The sequence below is a fragment of the Megalobrama amblycephala genome, linkage group LG18 (assembly GCF_018812025.1).
Source record: "Megalobrama amblycephala isolate DHTTF-2021 linkage group LG18, ASM1881202v1, whole genome shotgun sequence".
NCBI lineage: Eukaryota > Metazoa > Chordata > Actinopteri > Cypriniformes > Xenocyprididae > Megalobrama > Megalobrama amblycephala.
In genome coordinates, this window is record NC_063061.1 from 35,293,364 (window position 1) to 35,320,214 (window position 26,851).

Consider the following 26,851-nt stretch of genomic DNA (forward strand, 5'->3'; position numbering starts at 1 on the left):
AACTTCCTGGTATACGGCTGCGTTGACCTTGGACCTCAGAAAACACAGTGGACCAACACCAGCAGATGACATGGCAAACCATCACTGACTGTGGAAACTTTACACTGGACCTCAAGCAACGTGGACTGTGTGTCTCTCCTCTCTTCCTCCAGACTCTGGGACCCTGATTTCCAAAGGAAATGCAAAATTTACTTTCATCAGAGAATATAACTTTGGACCACTCAGCAGCATTCCAGTCCTTTTTGTCTTTAGCCCAGACGAGACGCTTCTGACGCTGTCTGTTGTTTAAGACTGGCTTGACACAAGGAATGCGACAGCTGAAACCCATGTCTTGCATACGTCTGTGTGCAGTGGTTCTTGAAGCACTGACTCCAGCTGCAGTCCACTCTTTGTAAATCTCCCCCACATTTTTGAATGGGTTTTGTTTCACAATCACTGAAAAAAATTAATCTGAGTGGATGTAAATGTTAAGTAATTAAAATGCGTGATATCAACAATAAAATGTTAAGTTTGTGTCTTTACATTAATATATCTAGTTTCGTATTAATCTGCATTTGTTCAAAACACAAGACAATGTGTATTTTATTAATTTACAAAATTAATCTAAGTAATCCCAGCCAAGCTTTTTGGGTAAACACGCACAACAAACAATACCTTGTTTTATTTACTCACTCGGTACAAAAAAAAAAAAAAACCCTCCCCCTCCTGTTTCGTTGGTCTGGAAACCCCTTGCATTCTTGACGAAGACGAAGACGCGGGCTGAACTTAAGGTAAGAATAAAGCTAGCAAATTAACAGTTAATGTTACTTGGGTTGGTACATTCTTTAAAGTTTTCAAATTGCTGTACAAAAACTAGGCTTTAAATGTAATTTGAAGATTGTTGTATGTGGATTTTCTAATTAGCATTAGGCCTACCATGTGGTTAGGTGGCTAACTTAGTTGCTTTAACGTAATGGTAGGCCTAATTGAAACTTTGCAAGTGGCAATAAAATAGTTTGTTGTAGTGTAATTTGAAGCTTACATTAGAATGCAGCAATAAAATAAGGCATGTAAGGTAATGTAAGCACGTGGATTTTTAGAACATCCATGATCCATGTATAATGTAGGGTAACGTCGTTTTTTTTCAATCAGGGTCTTATTTTATTCTTTATAAATTTATGTTTTTGTGATTAAGTGACTGATGGGCACAACAATCTTTTAAATCGGCCATTAGGCTATAAAAGACCGCTGCAGTCTGCAGAGACGGAGAGACGAAACAATTAACGGTAGGCCTACGTTAATGGGCAATTGCGTATCTTTAATTTACATCCACAAAACCTGCTTATTTGCCACTGACATGCTCAGATTATTATTCTAAGTGTCTGACAACATTATGGAAAGGATTCCTACGTAGGTCACGGCGGTAAAGTTAGTTTAATGTTTGACATTCGTCAGACATTCGGTTTCATACCCAATTAAACTCTAAGCACATTTCACGTTTTCAGCCCAAACCAACTCAGATATGCATAAACAAATGTCCTTTGCATTGCACAAGGCTTAATTTCACCAAATAAAATATATAATAATTAGCCCTATAAATCAATTAAACAATTTAACTATATGACATTATGATATCAAACTAATGGTAAAATGTTCAGAAAAATATCCCCTTTATTGCACAAGGCTCTGTTTTTGGAATTAGCATTTCACTTATTTTATAATATTTTTTATTTTTATTTAAATGTATACAATACTGTAAATCCATTAAACCACAACACCATTTGACCTGAAAGTATCAAACCAACTGTAAATTACTCAGAATATTATTCTCTATGATGCACAAGGCTTATTTTCCAGAGTAATAATCTGGTATTTTTTATACATCTTATTTTCCAGATTATTAATCTGGTATTTCTCATATACAGTACTAAACCCATTTATATCCATTAAACTACAACACCGTTTGACCTAAAACTGTCAAACCAACTGCAAATTACTCAGATTATTCTTCTCTATGATGCACAAGGCTTGTTTTCTAGATTAATAATCTGATGATTTTATATTCAGATTATAAATCTGGTGTTTCTTATATACAGTACTGTACCCATTTAAATCCATTAAACTACAACACTGTTTGACCTAAAACTGTCAAACCAACTGCAAATTACTCAGAATATTATTCTCTATGATGCACAAGGCTTGTTTTCTAGATTAATAATCTGGTATTTTTTATACGTCTTATTTTCCAGATTATTAATCTGGTGTTTTTTATATACAGTACTGAACCCATTTAAATCCATTAAACTAAAACACTGTTTGGCCTAAAACTGTCAAACCAACTGTAAATTACTCAGAATATTATTCTCTATGATGCACAAGGTTTATTTTCCAGATTAATAATCTGGTATTTTTTATACGTTTTATTTTCCAGATTATTAATCTGGTGTTTCTTATATACAGTACTGTACCCATTTAAATCCATTAAACTACAACACTGTTTGACCTAAAACTGTCAAACCAACTGTAAATTACTCAGAATATTATTCTCTATGATTCACAAGGCTTGTTTTCTAGATTAATAATCTGGTATTTTTTATACGTCTTATTTTCCAGATTATTAATCTGGTGTTTTTTTTTATATACAGTACTGAACCCATTTAAATCCATTAAACTAAAACACTGTTGGGCCTAAAACTATCAAACCAACTCTAAATTACTCAGAATATTATTCTCCATGATGCACAAGGCTTGTTTTCCAGATTAATAATCTGGTGATTTTATATTCAGATTATTAATCTGGTGTTTCTTATATACAGTACTGTACCCATTTAAATCCATTAAACTACAACACCATTTGACCTAAAACTGTCAAACCAACTGTAAATTACTCAGAATATTATTCTCTATGATGCACAAGGCTTGTTTTTCAGATTATTAATCTGGTGTTTTTTATATACAGTACTAAACCCATTTAAATCCATTAAACTAAAACACTGTTGGGCCTAAAACTATCAAACCAACTCTAAATTACTCAGAATATTATTCTCCATGATGCACAAGGCTTGTTTTCCAGATTAATAATCTGGGCATTTTATATTCAGATTATTAATCTGGTGTTTCTTATATACAGTACTGTACCCATTTAAATCAATTAAACTACAACACCATTTGACCTAAAACTGTCAAACCAACTGTAAATTACTCAGAATATTATTCTCTATGATGCACAAGGCTTAATTTCCAGATTAATAATTTGGTATTTTTTTATATGTCTTATTTTCCAGATTATTAATCTGGTATTTCTCATATATAGTACTAAACCCATTTAAACTGCAACACCACTTGGCCTAAAACAGTCAAACCAACTGTAAATTACTTAGAATATTATACTTTATGATGCACAAGGCTTATTTTCCAGATTAATAATCTGGTATTTCTCATATACAGTACTAAACCCATTTAAATCCATTAAACTGCAACACTGTTTGGCCTAAAACTGTCAAACCAACTGTAAATTACTCAGAATATTATTCTTTATGATGCACAAGGATTGTTTTTCAGATTATTAATCTGGTGTTTTTTATATGCATTACTAAACACATTTAAATCCATTAAACTACAACAACGTATGGCCTAAAAGTGTCAAACTAACTGTAAATTACTCAGAATATTATTCTCTATGATGCACAAGTCTTGTTTTCCAGATTATTAATCTGGTGTTTTTTATATACAGTACTAAACCCATTTAAATCCATTAAACTACAACACCGTTTGGCCTAAAACTGTCAAACCAACTGTAAATTACTCAGAATATTATTCTCTATGATGCACAAGGCTTGCAACTCTGTGTTTACCGCATTTGGGGAACATCACACGTGAACCGATGTCTGAAAGCCAAGTATCAAATCTCTCCAATCCTATTGGCCGGCGACAGCCTATGACATCATCATAGCGTGACCCGGAACTATATAAGGAGCACCTAGAGAATCAGTCAGTATCTTATTGTCTTGATAAGACGATAAGATCTGTTCAGCAAGCAGCCCCGAAGCATGGCTAAGCAATGCAGAGTCTAGTTTCCTGTTCTCAGGGAACCATGGTTACATACGTAACCGGAGACATTCCCTTTCGAAAGGGAACTCATCTCTGCGTTTACCGCATTTGGGGAACGATATTCCCACGCCGCCATGCTTGAGGAGAGTGCATGCCAAAGATGGCTAGACAAACGTCAAGCAGTTTCAAAAGAAATGCCAGATAGCAATGCCAGATAGCAACCCTCAGATCACACAAAGGCTGTCAGTGACAGCATCCCTATGGCCAATAGCCCAAGCTGAACCTCAAAGAGGCCTTCCGCAGAGAGCCTACTAAAGCTGCTCCAAGGCTTATGGGACCAAATCTTCCAAAGAAAGACGGTCCCGACCTGGTCTGACAGAGGACAAACTTAGTCTTGGCCAACCCTGTCTGAATACAGAGTCTCAACAATGCATTCTTCAGAGAAGACAGCAAGTGAGAGTGACTGAAAAAAGCAGTAAGTAACTCAAACCTACACGTAGAGACAGGCATCCTGGAGAGCAGAACTCAGCTGAGTGCTATGGACCCTCTTATTGAGGGGAGTATACTCTGCTCAATCCTAGGATCTACTCAGCGCCTGATTATTTGCACTGAGCAGGCTGTGTGCTAAGAAACCCTGATAAAGGGGAGCACAAACCAGTCTGGGGGCTGATCCTCAACGGGAGGCCTCATGGAAGCCTGCAACCAATTATTAGCTTAGGGAACTAAGGACTATACAAGACAACCCTAGCAGGGGAGTATAAAGCTCAACCTAACAGATAGACCATACTGTAGGCACATAATCACGGAGGCCAGAGAGGGGCCTACAACATGACAATAGTTCTACATGGAGTAGAAACTCATACATGTCATTCTGCTTAAGTCACAACCCCAGAAGTGGGAGTGGGAAAATCCAAGGGCGGCCTGTCAAGGCCACTCACCTTGAACACCAATCTTGCTGGGAGCAAGAAATGACTAGAAGACAGCAACAGCAGATAAGACTGTAAAGTGCCCACATAACAGTCCACCTAACACAATCCAACAAGCAGTGTACTCAGAAAAAGCACCTTTTACTCTTTAAAGCAAGAGGAGTACAACATACGCCATCATGATCTAAAGGAGGCCCAAAAATGGGCCTACAACTTCAGACAGACACGTGGCGTCAGCACCTGGTGTAGGTGCAGAGGGTCCTTAACAATCTGGAACACGCAGACAAAGGTACCTTGGATTAAAGGTGTGCTCTCCTGAGCTTAACCTTGTTGCAGATGTTGTTACTGTCTCGCTGGACAGAAATTCTGAACGTAGTGTTTGTTAATGTCTTTTTCCTCACAGGCTAGAGGCTCAGAATGTGGTCGTCTCTGTTGCTGCCTCACAAGCTGTAAACTCAGATCATGGGATATGTTGTTGTATCTCTGGATGAACCAGAGGCTCAGAACGGTGTTGTATCTGTTAGTGTCTCAGCTTCGCAAGCCGGGACTTGGTATATCTGTTAATGTCTATCCCTGTACAGGATAGACTCAGAACAGTGTATCTGTTGTGTCTTTCCCCTTTGAAGGGCAGACTCAGAACTGTGTATCTGTTAATGTCTTTCCCCGTGCAGGACAGAGTCAGAATGGTATATCTGTTAATGTCTCCCTCCTTACAGAGTTAAGACCCAGAACAAGGAGTGTCTGTTGAAAGGGTATCTTTATCCCTTTCCGAAGAGGAGGAGATTGCAATTTGGTGCTTCTCCCTTCGAGTGCTGTGCTTGGCTGCTGGCATCAGAGGGGACACAGAGGGGACACAGTGTGGCCCACACCTCTCTCCCCTGTGGAAATCATTTGCATAAAGCACAAAGTTGGAAGTCTTTACAGTGTCTTTAAAGTTTACCAATGCATTTCTCACTTTCAAAACTACCACCAGAATACATTTGGCAATATTCTAAACAAATAAAGACTAAACATGATGAAAAAAGATTGAACTGTCATTCAATTGTAGATTAACAGCTGAATTTGTGCCAGATGTTGCACTACAAATAGCTGTCACTTAGAATACTTATTTATTTGAATAAGTATGAAATTGATGTGTAGTTTGCATCAGTTCTAAGGTTTTCAAACATCATTTTGAATGGATTTGGATGGATCTTTGTGATTTCTCTTTGTTTCACCTATTGCTGCTAAGGTCTCGTGGAATTTTTATGGCGGTCTGTGGCCAACCTTAGGAGGTAGTCTCTAGATGGGTGAAGGGCAGAAACTGCCTGTGGACCAAAGATAAGTCCTGTCCTTCCTAGGCTTGGTACAAGAGGTCTTCTTCTTGCCCTCTAAGAGAGGTCTTGATGTTGTCCTTACATCTTTATCTGATGGAGTTGGACAGTTTGTTTGTGTTAGTCCACCAAGATCCAATCAAAATGTAGCAAACCTTTGTCTGCTGTTACGGACAGAGTGGGGCCCAGCCATAAACTGGGCCCTGGAATGTGCTGTTCACTACACCAACATGCAACATAGGAGGCCCAGAAGGCCTACAACTCGCAAACACGTGGCATCTGCTAGTGGCAATCATGAACATACCAGCCAACAGGCCATGCACTCAGTAAAAACTCCTAAACTCTTAAAACAAGAGGAGTACACACTCCACCACAATACTCTGAGAGAGGCCTTACCTAGGACCTACTCTTAGCAGAGACGGGGCGTGGCCAGTGGTGGTGATGGGCCATACAAAACCAACACAGAACTATGCCAACATGTAATCTGAAAGGAGGCCTTAATGGGGCCTACAACTTCAACAACACATGGCGCCAGCTAGTGGTTATAAAGGGGATAAAGCTCAAAGGGCTCTAAACCCAACAAACAGTTGTGGGAAACTATCTCAACACAACCTGAGCTAAGTCTGCACATTCCAACAGGCAATGTACAGGAATTTACACAGTTACAGGGGCTGAATGAAATGCTATCATGGTCTAAGGGAGGCCTACAAATGGCCTACTACCTCAAACTAACACGAGCATAGACCTCTGGCAGTGCTAAACTAAGTGAGCAAAACTCATGACCATATACCAACAACACTTGTGAACACAAGCTGCTAAACTAGAAGGAGGCTAAATCCATTAGAGCTAAATAAGAGGAAATAAAGCAAAACTCAACATGCAAACAATGTGAGGTGGCCGATTAAGGCCAACACTAGTCATAAATATTAACTGATGTGACGAGTGCTAACTCAAACTTATTCTAGTTAACACCAGAGGAGAACCTACTCTGTACAATGGTGGCTAAGAGGCGGCCATTTTGTGGCCTGCACAAATATCATTCTAGCCAACCTAATAAACTTTGCCCAAAAAACCCTAACGTTTTCCGACTACATACTCAGGAAAAACCAAGCAGGAACACAAGGTCAATATATTTATACACATAAACATAAACCCAGCTTACCTTCCTGCAGCTCGAAGACCGAAGATTCCTCATTTTCCACATGAAAGGATAGAATCTAGGGTTCTTTTAAGCCTAAAAGAGCCCCTCATTATCAAACCGGAAAAGCGGGCCATCAAAAAAATAATAGCCATAATATTATTAATCTTGAAAAAAAGAAGCCTTGTGCATCATAGAGAATAATATTCTGAGTAATTTACAGTTGGTTTGACAGTTTTAGGCCAAACGGTGTTGTAATTTAATGGATTAATATGGGTTTAGTACTGTTAAAAAAAACAAAAAAAAAACACCAGATTAAAAATCTGGAAAACAAGTCTTGTGCATCACAAAGAATAATATTCTGAGTAATTTACAGTTGGTTTGACAGTTTTAGGTCAAATGGTGTTGTAGTTTAATGGATTTAAATGGGTACAGTACTGTATATAAGAAACACCAGATTAATAATCTGAATATAAAATCACCAGATTATTAATCTGGAAAACAAGCCTTGTGCATCATGGAGAATAATATTCTGAGTAATTTAGAGTTGGTTTGATAGTTTTAGGCCCAACAGTGTTTTAGTTTAATGGATTTAAATGGGTTCAGTATTGTATATAAAAAACACCAGATTAATAATCTGGAAAATAAGACGTATAAAAAATACCAGATTATTAATCTAGAAAACAAGCCTTGTGCATCATAGAGAATAATATTCTGAGTAATTTACAGTTGGTTTGACAGTTTTAGGTCAAACAGTGTTGTAGTTTAAGGGATATAAATGGGTTTAGTACTGTATATGAGAAATACCAGATTATTAATCTGGAAAATAAGCCTTGTGCATCATAGAGAATAATATTCTGAGTAATTTGCAGTTGGTTTGAAAGTTTTAGGCCAAACAGTGTTGTAGTTTAATGGATTTAAATGGGTACAGTACTGTATATAAAAAACACCAGATTAATAATCTGAATATAAAATCACCAGATTATTAATCTGGAAAACAAGCCTTGTGCATCATAGAGAATAATATTCTGAGTAATTTACAGTTGGTTTGACAGTTTTAGGTCAAACGGTGTTGTAGTTTAATGGATATAAATGGGTTTAGTACTGTATATGAGAAATACCATATTATTAATCTGGAAAATAAGCCTTGTGCATCATAGAGAATAATATTCTGAGTAATTTAGAGTTGGTTTGACAGTTTTAGGCCAAACAGTGTTGTAGTTTAATGGATTTAAATGGGTACAGTACTGTATATAAGAAACACCAGATTAATAATCTGAATATAAAATCACCAGATTATTAATCTGGAAAACAAGCCTTGTGCATCATAGAGAATAATATTCTGAGTAATTTACAGTTGGTTTGACAGTTTTAGGTCAAACGGTGTTGTAGTTTAATGGATATAAATGGGTTTAGTACTGTATATGAGAAATACCATATTATTAATCTGGAAAATAAGCCTTGTGCATCATAGAGAATAATATTCTGAGTAATTTAGAGTTGGTTTGACAGTTTTAGGCCAAACAGTGTTGTAGTTTAATGGATTTAAATGGGTACAGTACTGTATATAAGAAACACCAGATTAATAATCTGAATATAAAATCACCAGATTATTAATCTGGAAAACAAGCCTTGTGCATCATGGAGAATAATATTCTGAGTAATTTACAGTTGGTTTGACAGTTTTAGGTCAAACGGTGTTGTAGTTTAATGGATATAAATGGGTTTAGTACTGTATATGAGAAATACCATATTATTAATCTGGAAAATAGCCTTGTACATCATAGAGAATAATATTCTGAGTAATTTAGAGTTGGTTTGACAGTTTTAGGCCAAACAGTGTTGTAGTTTAATGGATTTAAATGGGTACAGTACTGCATATAAGAAACACCAGATTAATAATCTGAATATAAAATCACCAGATTATTAATCTGGAAAACAAGCCTTGTGCATCATGGAGAATAATATTCTGAGTAATTTAGAGTTGGTTTGATAGTTTTAGGCCCAACAGTGTTTTAGTTTAATGGATTTAAATGGGTACAGTACTGTATATAAAAAACACCAGATTAATAATCTGGAAATAAAACGTATAAAAAATACCAGATTATTAATCTAGAAAACAAGCCTTGTGCATCATAGAGAATAATATTCTGAGTAATTTGCAGTTGGTTTGACAGTTTTAGGCCAAACAGTGTTGTAGTTTAATGGATTTAAATATATACAGTACTGTATATAAGAAACACCAGATTAATAATCTGAATATAAAATCACCAGATTATTAATCTGGAAAACAAGCCTTGTGCATCATAGAGAAGAATAATCTGAGTAATTTGCAGTTGGTTTGATACTTTCAGGTCAAATGGTGTTGTGGTTTAATGGATTTACAGTATTGTATACATTTAAATAAAAATAAAAAATATTATAAAATAAGTGAAATGCTAATTCCAAAAACAGAGCCTTGTGCAATAAAGGGGATATTTTTCTGAACATTTTACCATTAGTTTGATATCATAATGTCATATAATTAAATTGTTTAATTGATTTATAGGGCTAATTATTATATATTTTATTTGGTGAAATTAAGCCTTGTGCAATGCAAAGGACATTTGTTTATGCATATCTGAGTTGGTTTGGGCTGAAAACGTGAAATGTGCTTAGAGTTTAATTGGGTATGAAACCGAATGTCTGACGAATGTCAAACGTTAAACTAACTTTACCGCCGTCTGAGGTCGACACGTTTGTTATAGAGTAAATACTTTTTATTTAACCTCTTTAGTTTACGTAGAAAAAATATTGTTTAATATTCACTGCACGTTAAAACATTTACTTGATCGGACTCAAGCTTGGATATTTGGACACTATTTATGATAAAACTAAATTCTTATTTGTGTTCAAATAGATGCAATTGACAGCGTCCGTTAGGACTCGTCCAAACGTGCGCGCATTTGTAGAAATATCGATTTAGTTTTCAAACTATTTCGTCATACAGAATGCATACTCCATGAATTATGCGATCTGAAGAGCTGAAAGAGTGCCCATTAGCGCGCTCTGTCTGTTTCTCTATGTGGTTTGCGTTTGTTAGGACGGTAGTTTTTACGGTCTATGGTTAGAGCGTTTACAGCTGTCAATCATATTACGTGACCATAATCCTGCCTTCTGCATGACGCGGTTCCCTGTACACTTTCTCATCTGAGCTCCGAGGAAAAAAAACACACAAACATTTCATATGAAACTGAAGACAATTAGCTGTCTGATCGGCAGGTCAACTACCTGTAGTGTTTGTGGAGAGAAGAAAATGTGAAACTATTTTTAATTATAGTTATAGTTACATGATTTGCTATGAATTGGGTTTCTTGCATTGGTCAGTTACTAACCATTAACTTATACTGTGTCCTTAACCAGGTGATTCTCCTGACAGTAGGCTACACTGGATAAAGGTATGTAACTTTCAATAAATTATATTTAAATTATTTAATACATTTATTGTAGTGAGGAAACCGGGGGTAAAGTTATAACTCAGTTGGAAGTTTTTTTTTTTTTGCATTTCACAGAGTAAATTTATAGTCCTGTAAAAAAGAAATTGTAAAAAAAAAAAAAAAAGTGACGACTTAACGTGTATGCACCATATGTTGCTGGTTGCTCAAAGTCTGCCATTGCATTAGTTCAGATTGCCATGATAATCTATTTTTGTTGATCCCATGGTTACATACATTAGCTAAAAAATAAAAAATAAAAACTTAAAGGGGTGGTTACATGCGATTTCACTTTTTTAACTTTAGTTAGTAATGTTGCTGCTTGAGCATAAACAGTATCTGCAAAGTTACAGCGCTGAAAGTTCAATGCAAACGGAGATATCGTCTTTTAAAGTTATATTGCCTACAAAAACGGGCAGTTTGGACTACAACGAGCTTCTTCCCGGGTTGGTGACATCATAAACCCTTGCTATTAACATAAACACGCCCCCGGGATCACGCAACAAAGTGGGCGAGGCCATGTGGCGCAGCACAATGAAAGCGGAAGACTTGTTTACACCGAACGCGAGCTGCGTGACGCGACGCATCAAAAGATATAGAACCTGTGATATTTTCTACACTGGATGCGGTGCTGAAGACAGCTTCAAGAATCTACATGAGTTCAATGCTGGATTTACACAAAGGCTTTTACTGAAAGATGAAGCAGTTCCCACTTTAAAAACAGAAGCAGTTGTTTATCGGCCCCAAACTGTAAGCACGTTTTATTGTTTGTCTTTCAAACATAATGTTATAGTTCTGTTGCTATTTTTAATGCATCTAGGACATTGTTTTTGCAACTCGTTTTTGCTAGCCAGTTAGCTAAGTTCTAGTGCAACAAACACCAACAAACTTCTATATTCATAGACAAACAGTTGTTCATGCTATAAATTAAATGATACCTTTACAAAAATGCGACTACTCAGTCATGTATTCGGCTGCAGTAAAGCTTTAATCAGGATAAAACTGTATATTGAAAGCTAACAAACAGCAGTGACAGCATCTAAACACTTTGACACAAATACTAAATGAAATACCATTCATAAACGTCCTTTAAAAGACGCGATTGCAGAGGTTCTGCTTTTTCCTCTTCATCTGGGTCTGATTCGGCTCAATTTGATACAGCAATATTGGCGCTATTATTTACTTTCCACCTAAGCGCGTAATAACGAATGGTAAGGGGCGTGGCGTTTCCGGACGCTTCAGCGAATCACGACACACTGGGCCAGAAACCAACCTGCTAACCAATCTGAGCACATTGCGTATTTCGGAGGGAGTGGCTTCATAGAAGCAGGAAGTCAAACGAGCCGTTCATATGACAGTGGAAACAGAGGTGTAGAATAAAGGTAAAATATATGAAAAATACAGCGTTTTAAAAAAAACGAAGCATTAAGACATGTTAAACTGTGCCCCAAAACACAATCAAGCCTAGAAAAAAACCATGGAACCACCCCTTTAATTAGTTTACTTCCACCATTTTAAAGTCACATCTTTCTATTTAACATTGATGAGGCTGTGATAAAATCAAACTTACCTGATTACCTGTGGAGAAAATAACAAGATACTTACCTGATGAAGCTGTAAGAATGAAAAGAGAATGCAACCAATCTGTATGCTTGCTGTGGAAAAAATATAAGTATGTTTACTTGATGAGGCTGTCGGAAAAACATCTGATCACCTTATCAATGATGGTGTAATTTTAGATTCTCTTCTTTTAATTCGTCAGTTGCATACTCCCCTGAACAATTGTACGGCTCAGAACAACAGGCCTCAATATTGTCATATTTGACCAATCTACTTATGTTCAGTTAGTGCCCCAAAATGACTCTAAGAATATGCTGGGATCTATGTGATGCACAGGCACCATAAATTAATGTAAAAGTCAAGACACTCACACTAGTGCACACACAGTTGCACATAGACATAGTGCACACACAGTTTTGTTTAAAGATGTCATAGGTGTTGAAAGTAATCCTTCTCTGTAAAGTTCACAATCAAAACAAATGACTTGTGGTGACTTGTTAGTTGAATGTTTCTTTAACAAATGTGATTCGAGGGAATTCCAGGATGGACAAGGGCAATCAGTATGTAAACAGGCAAAAAATAGCTGCCGTCTTTCCTTAATTTGTAGTATTGTTTGGTTAAAGGGGTGGTATAATACCCCTTTTTACAAGATGTAAAATAAATCTCTTATGTCCTCAGAGTATGTGAAGTTTTTGCTCAACATACCGCACAGATAATTTTTTATAGCATGTAGTAAAAAAGCTCAGTTTTTGTATGTCCCTTTAAATGCAAATGACCTGCTGCTCCTGGTTGCATGTTCCTGGGGGCAGGATTTATGTAAATTTTAGGGTTAGTGATGTCACCAACCCGAGTGGAAGCCGTTGTAGTCTCTACCAGCCGTTTGTTGTAGTCCTTAAAAATAGATTTCTCTAAAAGAATATATCTCCCTTTGCTTTGAACTTTGAATGTCGTAACTTTGCAGATGTTGTTTATGCTCAAACAGCAACATTACACACTAACTAAAGTTAAAAAAGTGAAATCATAATCAACCATCCCTTTAAGATTACAAATGATTGACCTGATAAATAAATATATATTTTCTCTTTACATTTTTGAGGACAGACAAGCAGACAGAGAGGCAAACACAACTAAATGGAAGCTGTGCTCCTCACCGGTACCAGTATATGACGAATCTCGAAACTGACTTCCACCACCCTCAGAGAGACCACCCAATTTGCTCCTCATTTAGGGTCTGGATGTACTCAGATCTAGCATCTGGATTATATGGGATGGATTTGCAAGATTTGTACCTTTGTTGCCCCTGTTACAAATGAACTTTTGAGACACTACAGATTAAGGCACAACCACAATGAATTTCTTCCCTGTTTACATGCTGATTGCCCTTGCTCCTTCAAAACCTATAGTGCCCTAAAATCACATTTGAGAAGGACACATTCAACAGAAAAATCAACACCAGAAGCACTTTTTTTTTTAACTGTGAACTGTGCACTTCTTTTTTCTCCACTGAGAAGGATTACTTCCGACATCTTGGAGTTCATCTTAGGAAAAATGAAACTGTGCACTGTGTCTTTAAAGACTGATTTTCAGACAAATGTGTATGGAACCTTTGCCTCACACAGATCCCGACAACACGCAACGCATTCTTCGAGTGACTTTCAGGCACAAGCTGTACATAAGCATATAGATCAGTCCAATATTACAGATAATATTGTTGAAGAAGCACATTGTTCTGATGCATACACGTGTTTGGGAGAGGATGACTTTTCAGGAGAGTATGAAACTGAAGAATTGAAAGAGGATGAAATTGAACTAAAATTAGGCCACCTTCTTTTAAAATTACAGAGCATTTACAATGTTCCAAGCAAGTGCATTAATGAAGTTGTATCAGAGCTCCAGTTCATATCCTCTTCATTGTCAGGTCCTGGCATAAAAAAGACTGTAAATGCATGTTTAAGGAAACATGACTGTGTGCTTGATGACACTGTCGTCTCAGATTTAGTCAAACAGTTGAGTGAGTCCAACTCTGTTAGCACAGCTTTAAGAGCTGATGGTCCTCTTGCCACATCTTACAGAAGACAGCAGTTTTTTAAGAAGATTTTTCATGTGGTTGAGCCTGTCGAATTCATTCTGGACAAGAAGGAAGGTCGAACCTTACAATATGTCCCCATTCTTCAGTTATTGTCACAGATATTAAGCGTTAAAGGCATAAAGGAGAAAGCTTTCAACTCTTCATATGCTGCTCATGAGAGTCGGTACGAGTCATTTACTGATGGAACACATTTTAAAGAAAATGCACTTTCATCTACTGAAGACCTAACACTTTCTCTCCTTCTCTACATTGACGATTTTGAAGTGTGCAATCCTCTGGGAACATCCCGAAAAAAGCACAAGATTACTGCAGTGTATTGGGTATTGGCAAATGTTCCACTACAATTTCGTGCAACACTTAAGTCAATTTATTTAGCTGTACTTTGTAAGGCTGTAGATGTAAAGAAGTATGGTTATGAGGCAGTGCTTGAGCCATTGTTAAAAGACATTGTCCAACTGGAAGAAGAAGGACTCTTTATTCCTTTGTTTGGAAAGAAAATCAAAGGCACAATAGTTAGTGTAGTGGCTGACAATTTAGGTGCCCATTCACTCGGTGGATTTTTGGAAAGCTTTTCTGGATCTCATGTCTGCAGGTTTTGTTTGGGAAAGCTGTCTGAGTTTCAGGTAAAAGAAGTGAGGACTGGGGCCTTCCAAGCAAGAACGAAGCAGGAACATTCTTTTCATGTACAAGCAGCTTTAGAAAGTCCCACTGTCACTCCCTGCTTTGGTGTGAAAAGGCAATGTCCCTTAACTAAGAAATTAAAATACTTTGATGTTTTGTCAGGGTATCCCCCAGACTTGCTCCACGACCTATTTGAGGGAATAGTACCTTTGGAGTTGGCTTTGTGCCTTGATCTTCTGATTAAGAAAAAATACTTTACGTTATTTCAACTGAATGGCCTAATCAGCCAGTTCCCCTACAAGTGGACTGACAAATCTGACAGCCCACAGCCTATCCCGCTGAACTTTGCCACCCGGAAAAGCATAGGTGGAAACGCTCATGAAAATTGGAGTTTATTGCGACTGCTCCCCCTTATGATTGGTTTCAAAGTGCCAGAGAGTGAACCTGCATGGCATCTTTTAATGGATCTTAAAGACATTGTTGAGCTCGTGGTTTCTCCATTTCACACAGATGACACAATAAGATTCCTGGACACCAAGATATCTGAACACAGGCATAGATACTTGCAGGTTTTTCCAGAAGCAAGAGTTCTGCCAAAGCACCATTATCTAGAGCATTACCCACAACTATTCAAGGCTTTTGGACCGCTTGTAGCCATGTGGACCATGCGCTTTGAAGCGAAGCATAGCTTTTTCAAGCGAGTTGTTCGACATACCAACTGTTTTCGTAACATTTTACTGTCTCTTGCTGTTAAGCATCAATTCATGCTGGCTTACCATCTGCATGGCACAGATGTACTCAAACCTGCCCTCAGTGTCTCAAATATGTCCACATTGCCTGTCGATGTCCTCAAGGAAAACATACAGGAAGCAGTGCTTAAAAGGTTTCCTGGAGAAACATACATTCAGGTTGCCAATACAGTGACCTGTCATGGCACGACTTACTCAGTGGGAATGATTTTGCCGTATGGATCCACTGGAGGGCTTCCGGATTTTGTTGAGCTAAATCTGATCCTTATTGTGCATGGCCAGCCTGTATTTGCTGTCAAGTGTCTACATTCATGGTACAGTGAACACCTTAGGGCTTTTGAATTGGAATCCACAAGACAAGTGACAGTCTGCGAGCAACTAGAATCGACAGACTCCTATGCCCTTGCAGCTTACACTGTTGGACAAAAGCGATTTGTCACCCTGAAGCGTCATATACCCATACAAGATTAGGTATTTATATACAGTATATATTTGTTTTCGTTTGTTTCTAAATCCTCAATTCACGGTCATTAGTTAAGTGTTTCACATGACTTTCAAACTTCCTGGATCTGAAAAAATGCAAAACTACCCAAAAATGTCACCCAGAGGCCTCCTTTACAAGTGACCCATATCTAAATTAAAATTGTAAACTTTTTGATTCATTGCATGCCTAAATTTAACTTAACCAATTTTTTTTTTTTATAACTACAGAATCATCATGTCTGCCCGACTTCGAGTTATACTGGAAGAAGAAATTCGCAAGCTTTCCTTGCCTTCAGGAATACCGCAGACTCTAGAGGAATTGAAGCATATTGTACAAGAAACATTTGCAATACACCAAGATTTTAGTTTTCAGTTCCAGGACCAAGATTTTAATGGTCAGTTTTTTACTCTCCTTGAAACTAATGAAATAAAGGACAAAGACACCATCAAGGTGGTCCTTGCTGAACCAGTTATCACAGTAACTTTTCAAGATTCTTCTGAGGATCAAGGAGTCCTGGATAGCTTTGATAGCAGTTGCACTGAGTTATTGGAAGATGTTGGTTCCTGCTCCACTGCATCCAGCGATACCACAATTCTGTCTTCTCCAGGTAGCACCTCCTCCCTTCGTTCTGTGCCTTGGCCAGCTCAGTTTGTAATTCCTACCTTTTCTTTTGACACGGAGCTCATTCTTCAAGCAGCAAATGAAGCTAACCTAAAGGAAGGAACCTTACTTTGCAATCCTGCTGTAAAATCCAACATTCTGGACAAACTAGCAGAGAGCATCTTTGTCTACACCGCCTATCCATCAAGTGCACAAAGGGAGCAGGTTGCTGAGGCCCTGGTTATGAAACACCCATGTTTGAGGGACCCAGTATCCTTCAATGGTTTATATAGTTGGCACAACAGCCTGAAGTACAAACTTGGAAATTTCAGAGCAAAGGTGAAACATCTTGGAATACCAGAGCTAAATGTCAACTGTCTCAAGAGAAAGTCAGCTGCAGATAAAACCCCAGCAAAAAACTTAAAAAAAGCAAAGAAATCTGAGGTAAACTATCTCCCGCCTCATCCTCAAGGCGAAACTGATACATCCCTTGAAAAGGAGAGAGTGGAGCTTCTCTATGAGTACAAGAAGAGAGACAACAACAGTGTCATTAATGAGAAGATGGCAAAAACCTTCTCACTGCGTCGTAAAGATGTGATCCAGAAACCAATTATTATTGACTTAAATGCTCGATGGCCTGCCCTGTTTGAGTTTTCCCAGGTATGTAGAACATTTTAATACTTATCTAATTGCCTTTGTAATACCAAGTACTTTGTCCGACAAGGTGGGAGTAGTGTGGAATTTGCTGAAACTAAGCTGCTAACTTAACTAAACTGAAACCATGCACTTAACCCTCATCCGGTGCAGCATCCCTTTCCAGACATCAGGCCACCTAAATGTTGTTCTCAGTGTATTTCTAGGGTTACTTTTTCTAGTTGGTATACTGTTTCTCTTCCCTGTGTCTCTAATTCTTTTCTTTCAGTATCTCATGATGTCTCTCCATCTCTCTTGGTCTCTTTCTCAGATCGAGGAGGAATTCCGGAGGATCACACTGAAGCCACTACAGTCCACATTCTTTGGGAAGTTGGACGAATACACGCCTAAATTGTTGAGACTCTACAGGAGGAAGGGAGGAGCTGTTGGGAAGAAACTTGATGAGACCCTTGAAATCATGAATGAGGCATGTACTTTTAAAATTGTAGCAGTTACTTTAATGTTGTAGCATTCTGATATCTGTACTTAAAGGGTCACACAAAAATTGAATTTCTGTCATTAATTTCTTACCCTCATTTCGTCCAAAACCCTAAGACCTTCTTTCATTTTCGGAACACAAATTAAGATATTTTTGATAAAATCTGAGAATTTTCTGACCCTCCATAGACCGCAACGTCATTGCAACTTTTAAGGTCCAGAAAGGCGGTAAAAACATTGCTAAAATAGTCCATGTGACTCCAGTGGCTCAACCTTAATGCCATGAAGCGGCGAAAATACTTTTTGTGCACACAAAAATAATGACATTATTCAACTATTTCATCTCTTCCATGTCAGTCTCCTATGCTGTTCACGTAGTAAACACAGCGTTGCCTTTCCGTGTTCTACTTAAACGCCGGCTCAGTATTGGCCTCTGGTTGGCCAGCTCCTGCGTCAGCATCACATGCATGCATCATTGTGCTTGCGTGAACAGTGTCGGCCAGTAGTAAGCCGGTGTTGAAGCGCAACTCTGTGTTTACTACATAAACAGCGTAGGAGACTGACACAGTAGAGACAAAATTGTTAAAGTCGTTCTGTTTGTGTTTTTTTGCACACAAATAAAAGTACTCGTCGCTTCATCACATTAAGGTTGAGCCACTGTAGTCACATGAACTACTTTAACGATACTTCCTTTCTGGGCCTAGAAAGTGGTTATGACGTTGCAGTCTATGAAGGGGGTGAGACAGCTCTCAGATTTCAACAGAAATATCTTAATTTGTGTAATCTTACGGGATTAGAACAATATGAGGATGAGTAATTGACAGAATTTTAACTTAAAGGGGTCAGTTCACCCGGAAATGAAAATTCTGTCAGCAATTACTTGCCCTCATGTCGTTCCATACCTGTAAGACATTCGTTCATCTTCAGAACACAAATTAAGATATTATTGATGAAATCTGAGAGCTGTGTCACTCCTCCATAGGCTGATTGGTAATTGCATCTATCAAGGCCCAGAAAGTTGGTAAAGACATCGTTAAAATAGTCCAAGTGACTACAGTGGCTCAACCTTTACTTTATGAAGCGACGAGAATAATTTTTGTGTGAAAAAACACACAAAAATAACGACTTTATTCAACTATTTATTTTCTTCCGTGTGGGCCTCTGACGTGAGTTCATGAGAGCCCCACGACGCATGTGCGAGAACACAGATGACATCCTGACATAGCCGGAAGCGCTTCACTGTCTGTTTACAAGCAGGGTACATACTGTGTATGTAAGCTATTTGAATTCGACATTGATTATGCTTTAGGTCTCGATGTAGTGTATAAAATGGTTCTAAAGTGTTCGAAATCTGCGGACATATTTACAAAGACAGTTTTATGTACAGTGCGCATCTTCCTCTGCTTGTTAACAGACAGTGAAGCGCTTCTAGCTACGAGGTCGTCATCTTCAGCATCTTCTCAGTTCTCGCGCATGCGTCGTGACCCTCTCATGAACTCGCGTCAGAGGCCCACACGGAAGAAATTAAATAGCTGAATAAGGTTGTTATTTTTGTTTGTTTTTTTGCACACAAAAAGCATTATCATCGCTTCATAAAGTTAAGGTTGAACCACTGTAGTTACTTTAGTTAAATAGTTAACTAAACTGTAGTTAAATACTTTGACTAGTTTAACAATGTCTTTACTAACTTTCTGGACCTTGAAAGTGGTCATGATGAGCTCTCAGATTTCATCAAAAATATCTTAATTTGTGTTCCTAAGATGAACGAAAGTCTTACGGGGTTGGAACAACATGAGGGCGAGTAATTAATGACAGAATTTTCATTTTTGGTTAAACTAACCCTTTAATATAATTCCATATTTCATATATTTGTAGGACAACAGCATTGAGTCCAGAAGAGAATCTGTGATCAGAGGCCTCATTCTCTACCTTGGTGAAAAGACAGAGGAATTATTCAATGACTACCAGGTAAAGAAAAATTATATTTCTGCATAGGGCTGGGCGATATATCGCATGCGATTGTCACGCACATTTCGTCAGTAAAGCCGGTTCCCTGATTACCGCTAAATCGCCATCACCTGCTTTCAAATGGAGCGCCTTTTAATAGACAGAGCCGTAGCTCACTGACAAGCCACGCAATATCGGGTTCATTATGGAAGGCGATTCATCTTCGATAATGAACGCGATTTTGCGTGGCTTGCGTGGCCAGGGAACCGGCTTTACTGATGAAATGTGCGTGACAATCGCATGCGATATATCGCCCAGCCCTGTTTCTGCATATATATGTATACTTAAAGGTTTTCAAATGTATTTCTTGATTTATATAGAATGTTTTACACTGGCACTGCACTTATTTATTTATTTATTTATTTATATAATATATATATTAAGGATGTCCCGATACCACTTTGTCACTACCGATGCCGCAGCTTTGGCTTTTTGCCAATACTGATATCAATCCGATATTTTATTTTATTCTTGAACTAATACTACTAATAATAAAATATATGGAAGCACTTTGCTCATTTAGCCACATAGAAACATCTCACTTAAATGGAGAACAAATACATCTCCAGTATATAGTCCACAACAACAATTGATAATGAAAGACCGCCACCCTTTATTCAAAAGACCTTGAGATATGATTGGTAATTGTACCTGAATGAATTTAAAATTAATTTGCTATTTCAGATAAATATATTTGTTTCCTTACAATTTTAATTAACTTTTAACTCTCATCTGAATTATAAATAATTTATTTCTGTATAAAATAATACTACCATTAAAAACACATTTGATTTTCTTTTTTAATCAATGTAGAATGTGTAACTTAAAAATAACCAGATTAGTGCTCTTTTTTTTAGGACAAGAAATGAAAACGAATGCAATATGATGAATGACCAAAAGATGAGATAATTTTTGCTTGTTGTGTGTGTGTGTGTGTGTGTGTGAGTGTGTGAGAGAGAGAGATTTTGGTTGGGTGACAGTTGTAGGGTACATTTTGACAAGAGTTTACAGTTTGACAGAAGCACAATGTTGTGTTTTACACAAATATAAGTAGGCTAAACACTTTGCAGTTTTAATGATGCCCTGTATGAAAAAAAAAAAAAAACCCGGAACAACCAAAACAAATAGGACGCGCGTAAAGCGAGCGTTTGAAGCAAAATAGACGTGCGTTCAGAGCTAAGGCGGATTAGGTGACTATGCGCGTATCTAACAGTAGTTCCGCATTACATTAATTAATGTGCATGTGAGTTTTATTATTTTTTATACTGCGTATTCTCCGTGTAAATCCATACACCGAACTGTGACGCACGTACCGCTTTGGTTCAGTACGAATACATGTACCGTTCCACCCCATGTGTGTGCAGAATTATTAGGCACGTTGATTTTCTGATCATATTTTATTCCCAGGAACATTTTGCCAATTCCAAACCATATTAATCTTAATAAGTACTATTAAATTTGTATTTAATCATTTATAAGTGTTATATAATTGTTCATGACGGCTGGAAATGAAAAAGAATTATATTCAGGTGTGCAGAATTATTAGGCAAGTTTTCTTTTACAGATAAAATAAGTCAAAAAGAGATTTAACTCAGACTTAAAAGTAAAAAGATTAAATCCTCATGAGAAGGATGCAATACTAATGCAATACTAGAGATAGCAGTTAAGGCATGACCAGTGAAATGCTCATTGGGTCAGCAGGGTCAGACAAAAACCGGTGGAGAAGAAAAGACACATGATAACTGCAAATGAATGAAGAATTAAGGTGAAAAATTAAGTGTGAAACCATCAGGAACCCTTTAGTCTCCAGCGCCACCATTTTCCAGAACTGTAGCCTACCTGAAATCTCCAGAAGTGCAAGGTGTCAGGGTGCTCTTCTGGAGACTCCAGGTAGGCTACAGTTCTGGAAAATGGTGGCGCTGGAGACTAAAGGGTTCCTGATGGTTTCACACTTAATTTTTCACCTTAAAGGGATAGTTCGCCCAAAAATGAAAATTTGATGTTTATCTGCTTACCCCCAGCGCATCGAAGATGTAGATGTCTTTGTTTCTTCAGTAGAACACAAATTAAGATTTTTAACTCCAAACGCTGCCTTCTGTCAGTGGTACAATGCAAGTCAGCGGGAACTTGGGCTATAAAAGTAAATAAAACACGACAGACAAATCCAAATGAAACCCTGCGGCTCGTGACGACACATTGATGTCTTAAGACACGAAACGATCGGTTTGTGTGAGAAACCGAACATGTATTTATATAATTTTTTACCTCTAATACACCACTATGTCCAACTGTATTCATCAATCGATTCGTGAGGTCTGATCGCGCTCCGACAACGGCAGTGATGTCTCGCGCATATACTTCAATGAGTGCTAGACATCACTTCCGTTGTCAGAGCGCGATCAGTTAAATCTCTTTTTGGCTTATTTTATCTGTAAAAGAAAACTTGCCTAATAATTCTGCACACCTGAATATAAGGCGTTTTTCATTTCCAGCCTTCATGAACAATTATATATCACTTATAAATGATTAAATACAAAATTAATAGTAGTTAAGTTTAATATGGTTTGGAATTGGCAAAATGTTCCTGGGAATAAAATATGATCAGAAAATCAACGTGCCTAATAATTCTGCACACACTGTTTGTGTGTGTCTCTCTCCACATAAATATTTTTAAATTCACACAAGATTGTTATTGTTTATAAATGTGGGCAAATCCATGTGGGAAAAAAATTGGCTTAAATCACAACACTGCAGCAACCACGTAATCCCACCCAGATTTTTGTTCCGATGGAGAGCAAAGAGCTAAATGCATTCTTCACATCAGCAAACAAAGAAGTAGGTTCAATTCTCTCTGGTTTATTTCACAGGTTTGTGATGATGACGATGCTGCAGCCATCCAAGAGGCCATCACTTCATTTGTACTCAACATCTTTGCGGTCAGCAAAGCCAGGGATGGAGGTCTCGAGAAGAAAGCTGGAATAGCCATTGAGGGAGTAGAGGTCCTTTTTGGCATTCCCAGTGTAGCACATGCTTGCTCCTACCTTATGGGCCTTATTTATGCATTGGAACTAAGCTACCCAAAGAAACTTAAATACACCTTTGAGGTATTTCAGAAGATCTTCCTGGAGCTGGAGGATGTTAACAAAAACATGTCCTCCAAAATCCACGATCTCAAGATCAGCTTACTGGCCTAAAAGCGATACAGACATTGGGTGAAGTTAGAGGGTTTGAGTTAGGTCCCTCTGTTAAAGTTTTACAGTTCAATTTCTCAGGTTCTCCTAATGCACTCTCAATAGTAACTACTATCGCATTTTCATATAGGGACCATGTTTTGTAAGTCTGTTAATGAGCATTTGAAGGAAACATGACTGTGAAGAAGTGAGAAACGCATGAGTCATGGAAAACATTTTGCACAATGTGAATTTATTGTAATTTTATTTTGATAAGCTACTAACCTACCCAAAGAAACTGAAATGTAGGCTTTCCAGAAGATCTTCCTGGAGCTAGAGGACAGGAACCAAAAAATGTTCCCCAAAGTTCATGATCTCATGATCAGCTTACTGGCCTTACATTGTTGAATGTAGAGGGTTTGAGTTAAGTCCCTCTGGTAAAATTTTACTGTTCAATTTCTCAGGTTTTTTTCAATTCTCAAGTTACACTAATCCTGTTTCATATAGGGACCGTGTTTGTGAGTCTGTTAATGTTAAAGGTGCAGTTGAAGGAAAGATGACAGTTAAGAAGTCAGAAACTATATTGCACAATGTGAGTTTTTTTTTAATAGAAACCCAAAGAAACTGAAATGTAGTTTTCTTAGAAGATCTCCATTTTCACACGGGGATCATACATGGGATCATAAATGTGATCATACATGTGCAAGCGTGTTGTTTTAAAGTCTTAAGAGTATGTTACTGTACAGGACTGAAAAACGCAATTTTATAGAAAATATTCTGTAAATGTCTCTGAATCGTTTCTTCTGAAGATAATAAATTTCCTCTAGCACCACAATGAAGCACAATTTTATTGTACACAATGTCTCAACCTGTGAGGTGGATCTATTTTATTATACTTTGTTTTATACTGACCTTGTCAGTTTTTACTATCAAATGGCCAAAATGTCAGCTTTATGTAATGTAATAACTAGATTTCCATATTTGATGAATACATTCTACTGGCATTCTGTTTACAAGTACCAGTGTTGAACTTTTACTATAGTAGTAAAATAATTACATTTACAGTATAATTTGCATTTATACTTTCAGTAGAAATACTCAGTTGATAATTAGAATATCTGTGTACATGTAACTTTAAAATACACAGTAGATCCCACTTGAAATTTGTAATATTGAAATGCAAAAATTAAGTTGGATTCAATCAAAAATACACATTTAGAATTCTTAAAGTTGTGTAGATCACACACACACAAAAATGACTAGATCAATGCTAAAATTAAGTTAACTTAATGTGAAAATTTTATTTCAACAAACAGAAAAATTAAGTAGTTTGTACAAAGACTAGTCTTGTTAGATCTACGTAATAAAATTATGCAAAAGAATTCATTATATTTTTTTAAGTAAATCAAGCATATCATTTTTATCAGTGATCCTCTCCAGGGTGCGGTTATCCCTATTGCTTGTACACTTTTTTCTACCACATCTTTTCCTTCCCTTCGCCTCTCTATTAATGTGCTTGGACACAGAGCTCTGTGAGCAGCCAGCCTCTTTTGCAATGACCTTTTGTGTCTTACCCTCCTTGTGCAAGGTGTCAATGGTCGTCTTTTGGACAACTGTCAAGTCAGCAGTCTTCCCCATGATTGTGTAGCCTACAGAACTAGACTGAGAGAGCATTTAAAGGCCTTTGCAGGTGTTTTGAGTTAATTAGCTGATTAGAGTGTGGCACCAGGTGTCTTCGATATTGAACCTTTTCACAATATTCTAATTTTCTGAGATACTGCATTTAGAATTTTCCTTAGTTGTCAGTTATAATCATCAAAATTAAAAGAAACATTTGAAATATATCTGTCTGTGTGTAATGAATGAATATAATATACAAGTTTCACTTTTTGAATGGAATTAGTGAAATAAATCAACTTTTTGATGATATTCTAATTATATGACCAGCACCTGTAAGAGCCATTATGTCTGCTGTAATTCTGTTTTTTGACCACTGGGTGGAGTGTGGGCCTTAATGAGTATATAGGTAGGCAAAGAGTAAGAAAAAGCAGGTGTGTAATGAGAAGGAAGCACAACATTTGTAAATATGTGATGGCATTCGATGGGATTTTATATGCACTGTGCAGAGGAACTGTGTGATGAATAAATTTGATAAAGGACGATTTATAAAGGTAAATCGTCCTCCAAGTATTTGGAGGACGATTTATCTTGTTTGGATCTCACATGTCAGAAACCACCCTACAATACCTCAAGTGACAAAATGGCTATTTATGTCACTACATGGGCATTTAAGGAAGTGTTGTGGTGGTTTGTTGCTATAGTGTTTTGTTGCGGGAAAAAAACAAACAAACAAAATGCCTTTATCCCTTGAGGAAATTTAGCCCTGTTGTGCCTGTACATAGTCAGCATGGGAAGACTTTAATTCTACTTGAAAATAATGATTCTGTTTCTGGTTTCACATTTTAGATAAGAAGGCTGTTATATATAACAGAACAATTTTATACAAATGACCAGATAAAAGAATTACAGAAGAGAAGCATCCGCGTGCTGCGTGTGCCACATCTGACATAAGAATGTGGTCTAGATGGGTGTGTGTGTGTGTGTGTGTGTGAGTACAATGTGTGTCTGTGGTTGTGTGAGTAAAGAACATGATGCTTCCTGTAAGTCGCTTCTGTGTATGTTTAATATTGTAAGTGTAAATAAACAGTCCCAGATGTTGTTTTATCTTCACAACATGTTTGATATTATTTCGATAAGGTAATACAGCCGGAAGTGATCTCTCGCATGTATATGTCGCACGTCCTGATTTTGCTGAGTTAGATGCATTCCTGGGTCAACATATTTGGTTGATCCTGGAAAAACATTCCAGTCTGAAAATTTAGTCTTAACCCTATTCCTACTGCTAAACCTAACCCTACCCATAAGTTATCCTAAAAATCAGAGGGAAACGATCGATGAATAACACTGATGTAGAAACACCAATTCATGATTTTAAGCCTAAACTTGACATAATCTGTAAACTTGTCCCTCAAATCTGATTGGTTGATTTGAATGTTGTTCCAGGATCAACAAAAATGTTGACCCAGTAACATTTTTAACTTAGCAAAATCAGGTTCTGCTGTATAGGTCAATGAGCGCGAGAGATCACTTAAGGCATCAGAGCACATTCAGACCTCACACACCGGATGCTCATGGCAGTTGGACATAGTGGTGTTTTAGAGGTAAAAAATTATATAAATACTGTTCGGTTTCTCACACAAACCGATCGTTTCGTGTCTTAGGACATCAATATGTCGTCACGAGCCGCAGGGTTTAATTTGGATTTGTCTGTGCATGTTTGTTTTTTTTACTCTTAAAGATGGAATTCCCATTGACTCGCATTATAAGACTAACAGACTGCAACGGTTGGAGTTAAAAATCATCATTTGTGTTCTACTGAAGAAACAAAGTCACCTACATCTTGGATGCCCTGAGGGTAAGCAGATAAACATCAAATTTTCATTTTGGGTGAACTATCTCTTTAAGTCTAGAAGCACCAGAGCTACGGCATTCCCTTTATCT

The 26,851-nt window shown here is 37.4% G+C and overlaps 1 protein-coding gene across 2 annotated transcripts; it reads left to right on the forward strand.

Moving 5' to 3' along the window:
* The first annotated feature begins 730 nt into the window (after positions 1-730).
* LOC125253440 lies at positions 731-24,112 on the forward strand. Of its 2 annotated transcripts, XM_048167395.1 has the most exons (6): positions 731-770; positions 10,809-10,843; positions 16,610-17,642; positions 17,947-18,102; positions 19,989-20,081; positions 22,988-24,112. In XM_048167395.1, the coding sequence occupies exons 3-6, from the start codon at positions 16,617-16,619 to the stop codon at positions 23,312-23,314; spliced, it is 1,602 nt and encodes a 533-aa protein (XP_048023352.1). In that variant the 5' UTR covers positions 731-770; positions 10,809-10,843; positions 16,610-16,616; the 3' UTR covers positions 23,315-24,112. The 2 variants fall into 2 exon arrangements, with proteins under 2 accessions (XP_048023352.1, XP_048023351.1); XM_048167394.1 differs by lacking the exons at positions 731-770; positions 10,809-10,843 and adding an exon at positions 14,066-16,369.
* The last annotated feature ends 2,739 nt before the right edge of the window (positions 24,113-26,851 follow it).

Coding starts and splice junctions, on each gene's coding strand:
- LOC125253440 (XM_048167395.1), top strand. CDS start 16,617: ATGTCTGCCCGACTTCGAGTTATACTGGAAGAAGAAATTCGCAAGCTT. Junction 17,643..17,946: donor CCCTGTTTGAGTTTTCCCAG/GTATGTAGAACA, acceptor TCTCTTTCTCAG/ATCGAGGAGGAATTCCGGAG. Junction 18,103..19,988: donor CCCTTGAAATCATGAATGAG/GCATGTACTTTT, acceptor ATATATTTGTAG/GACAACAGCATTGAGTCCAG.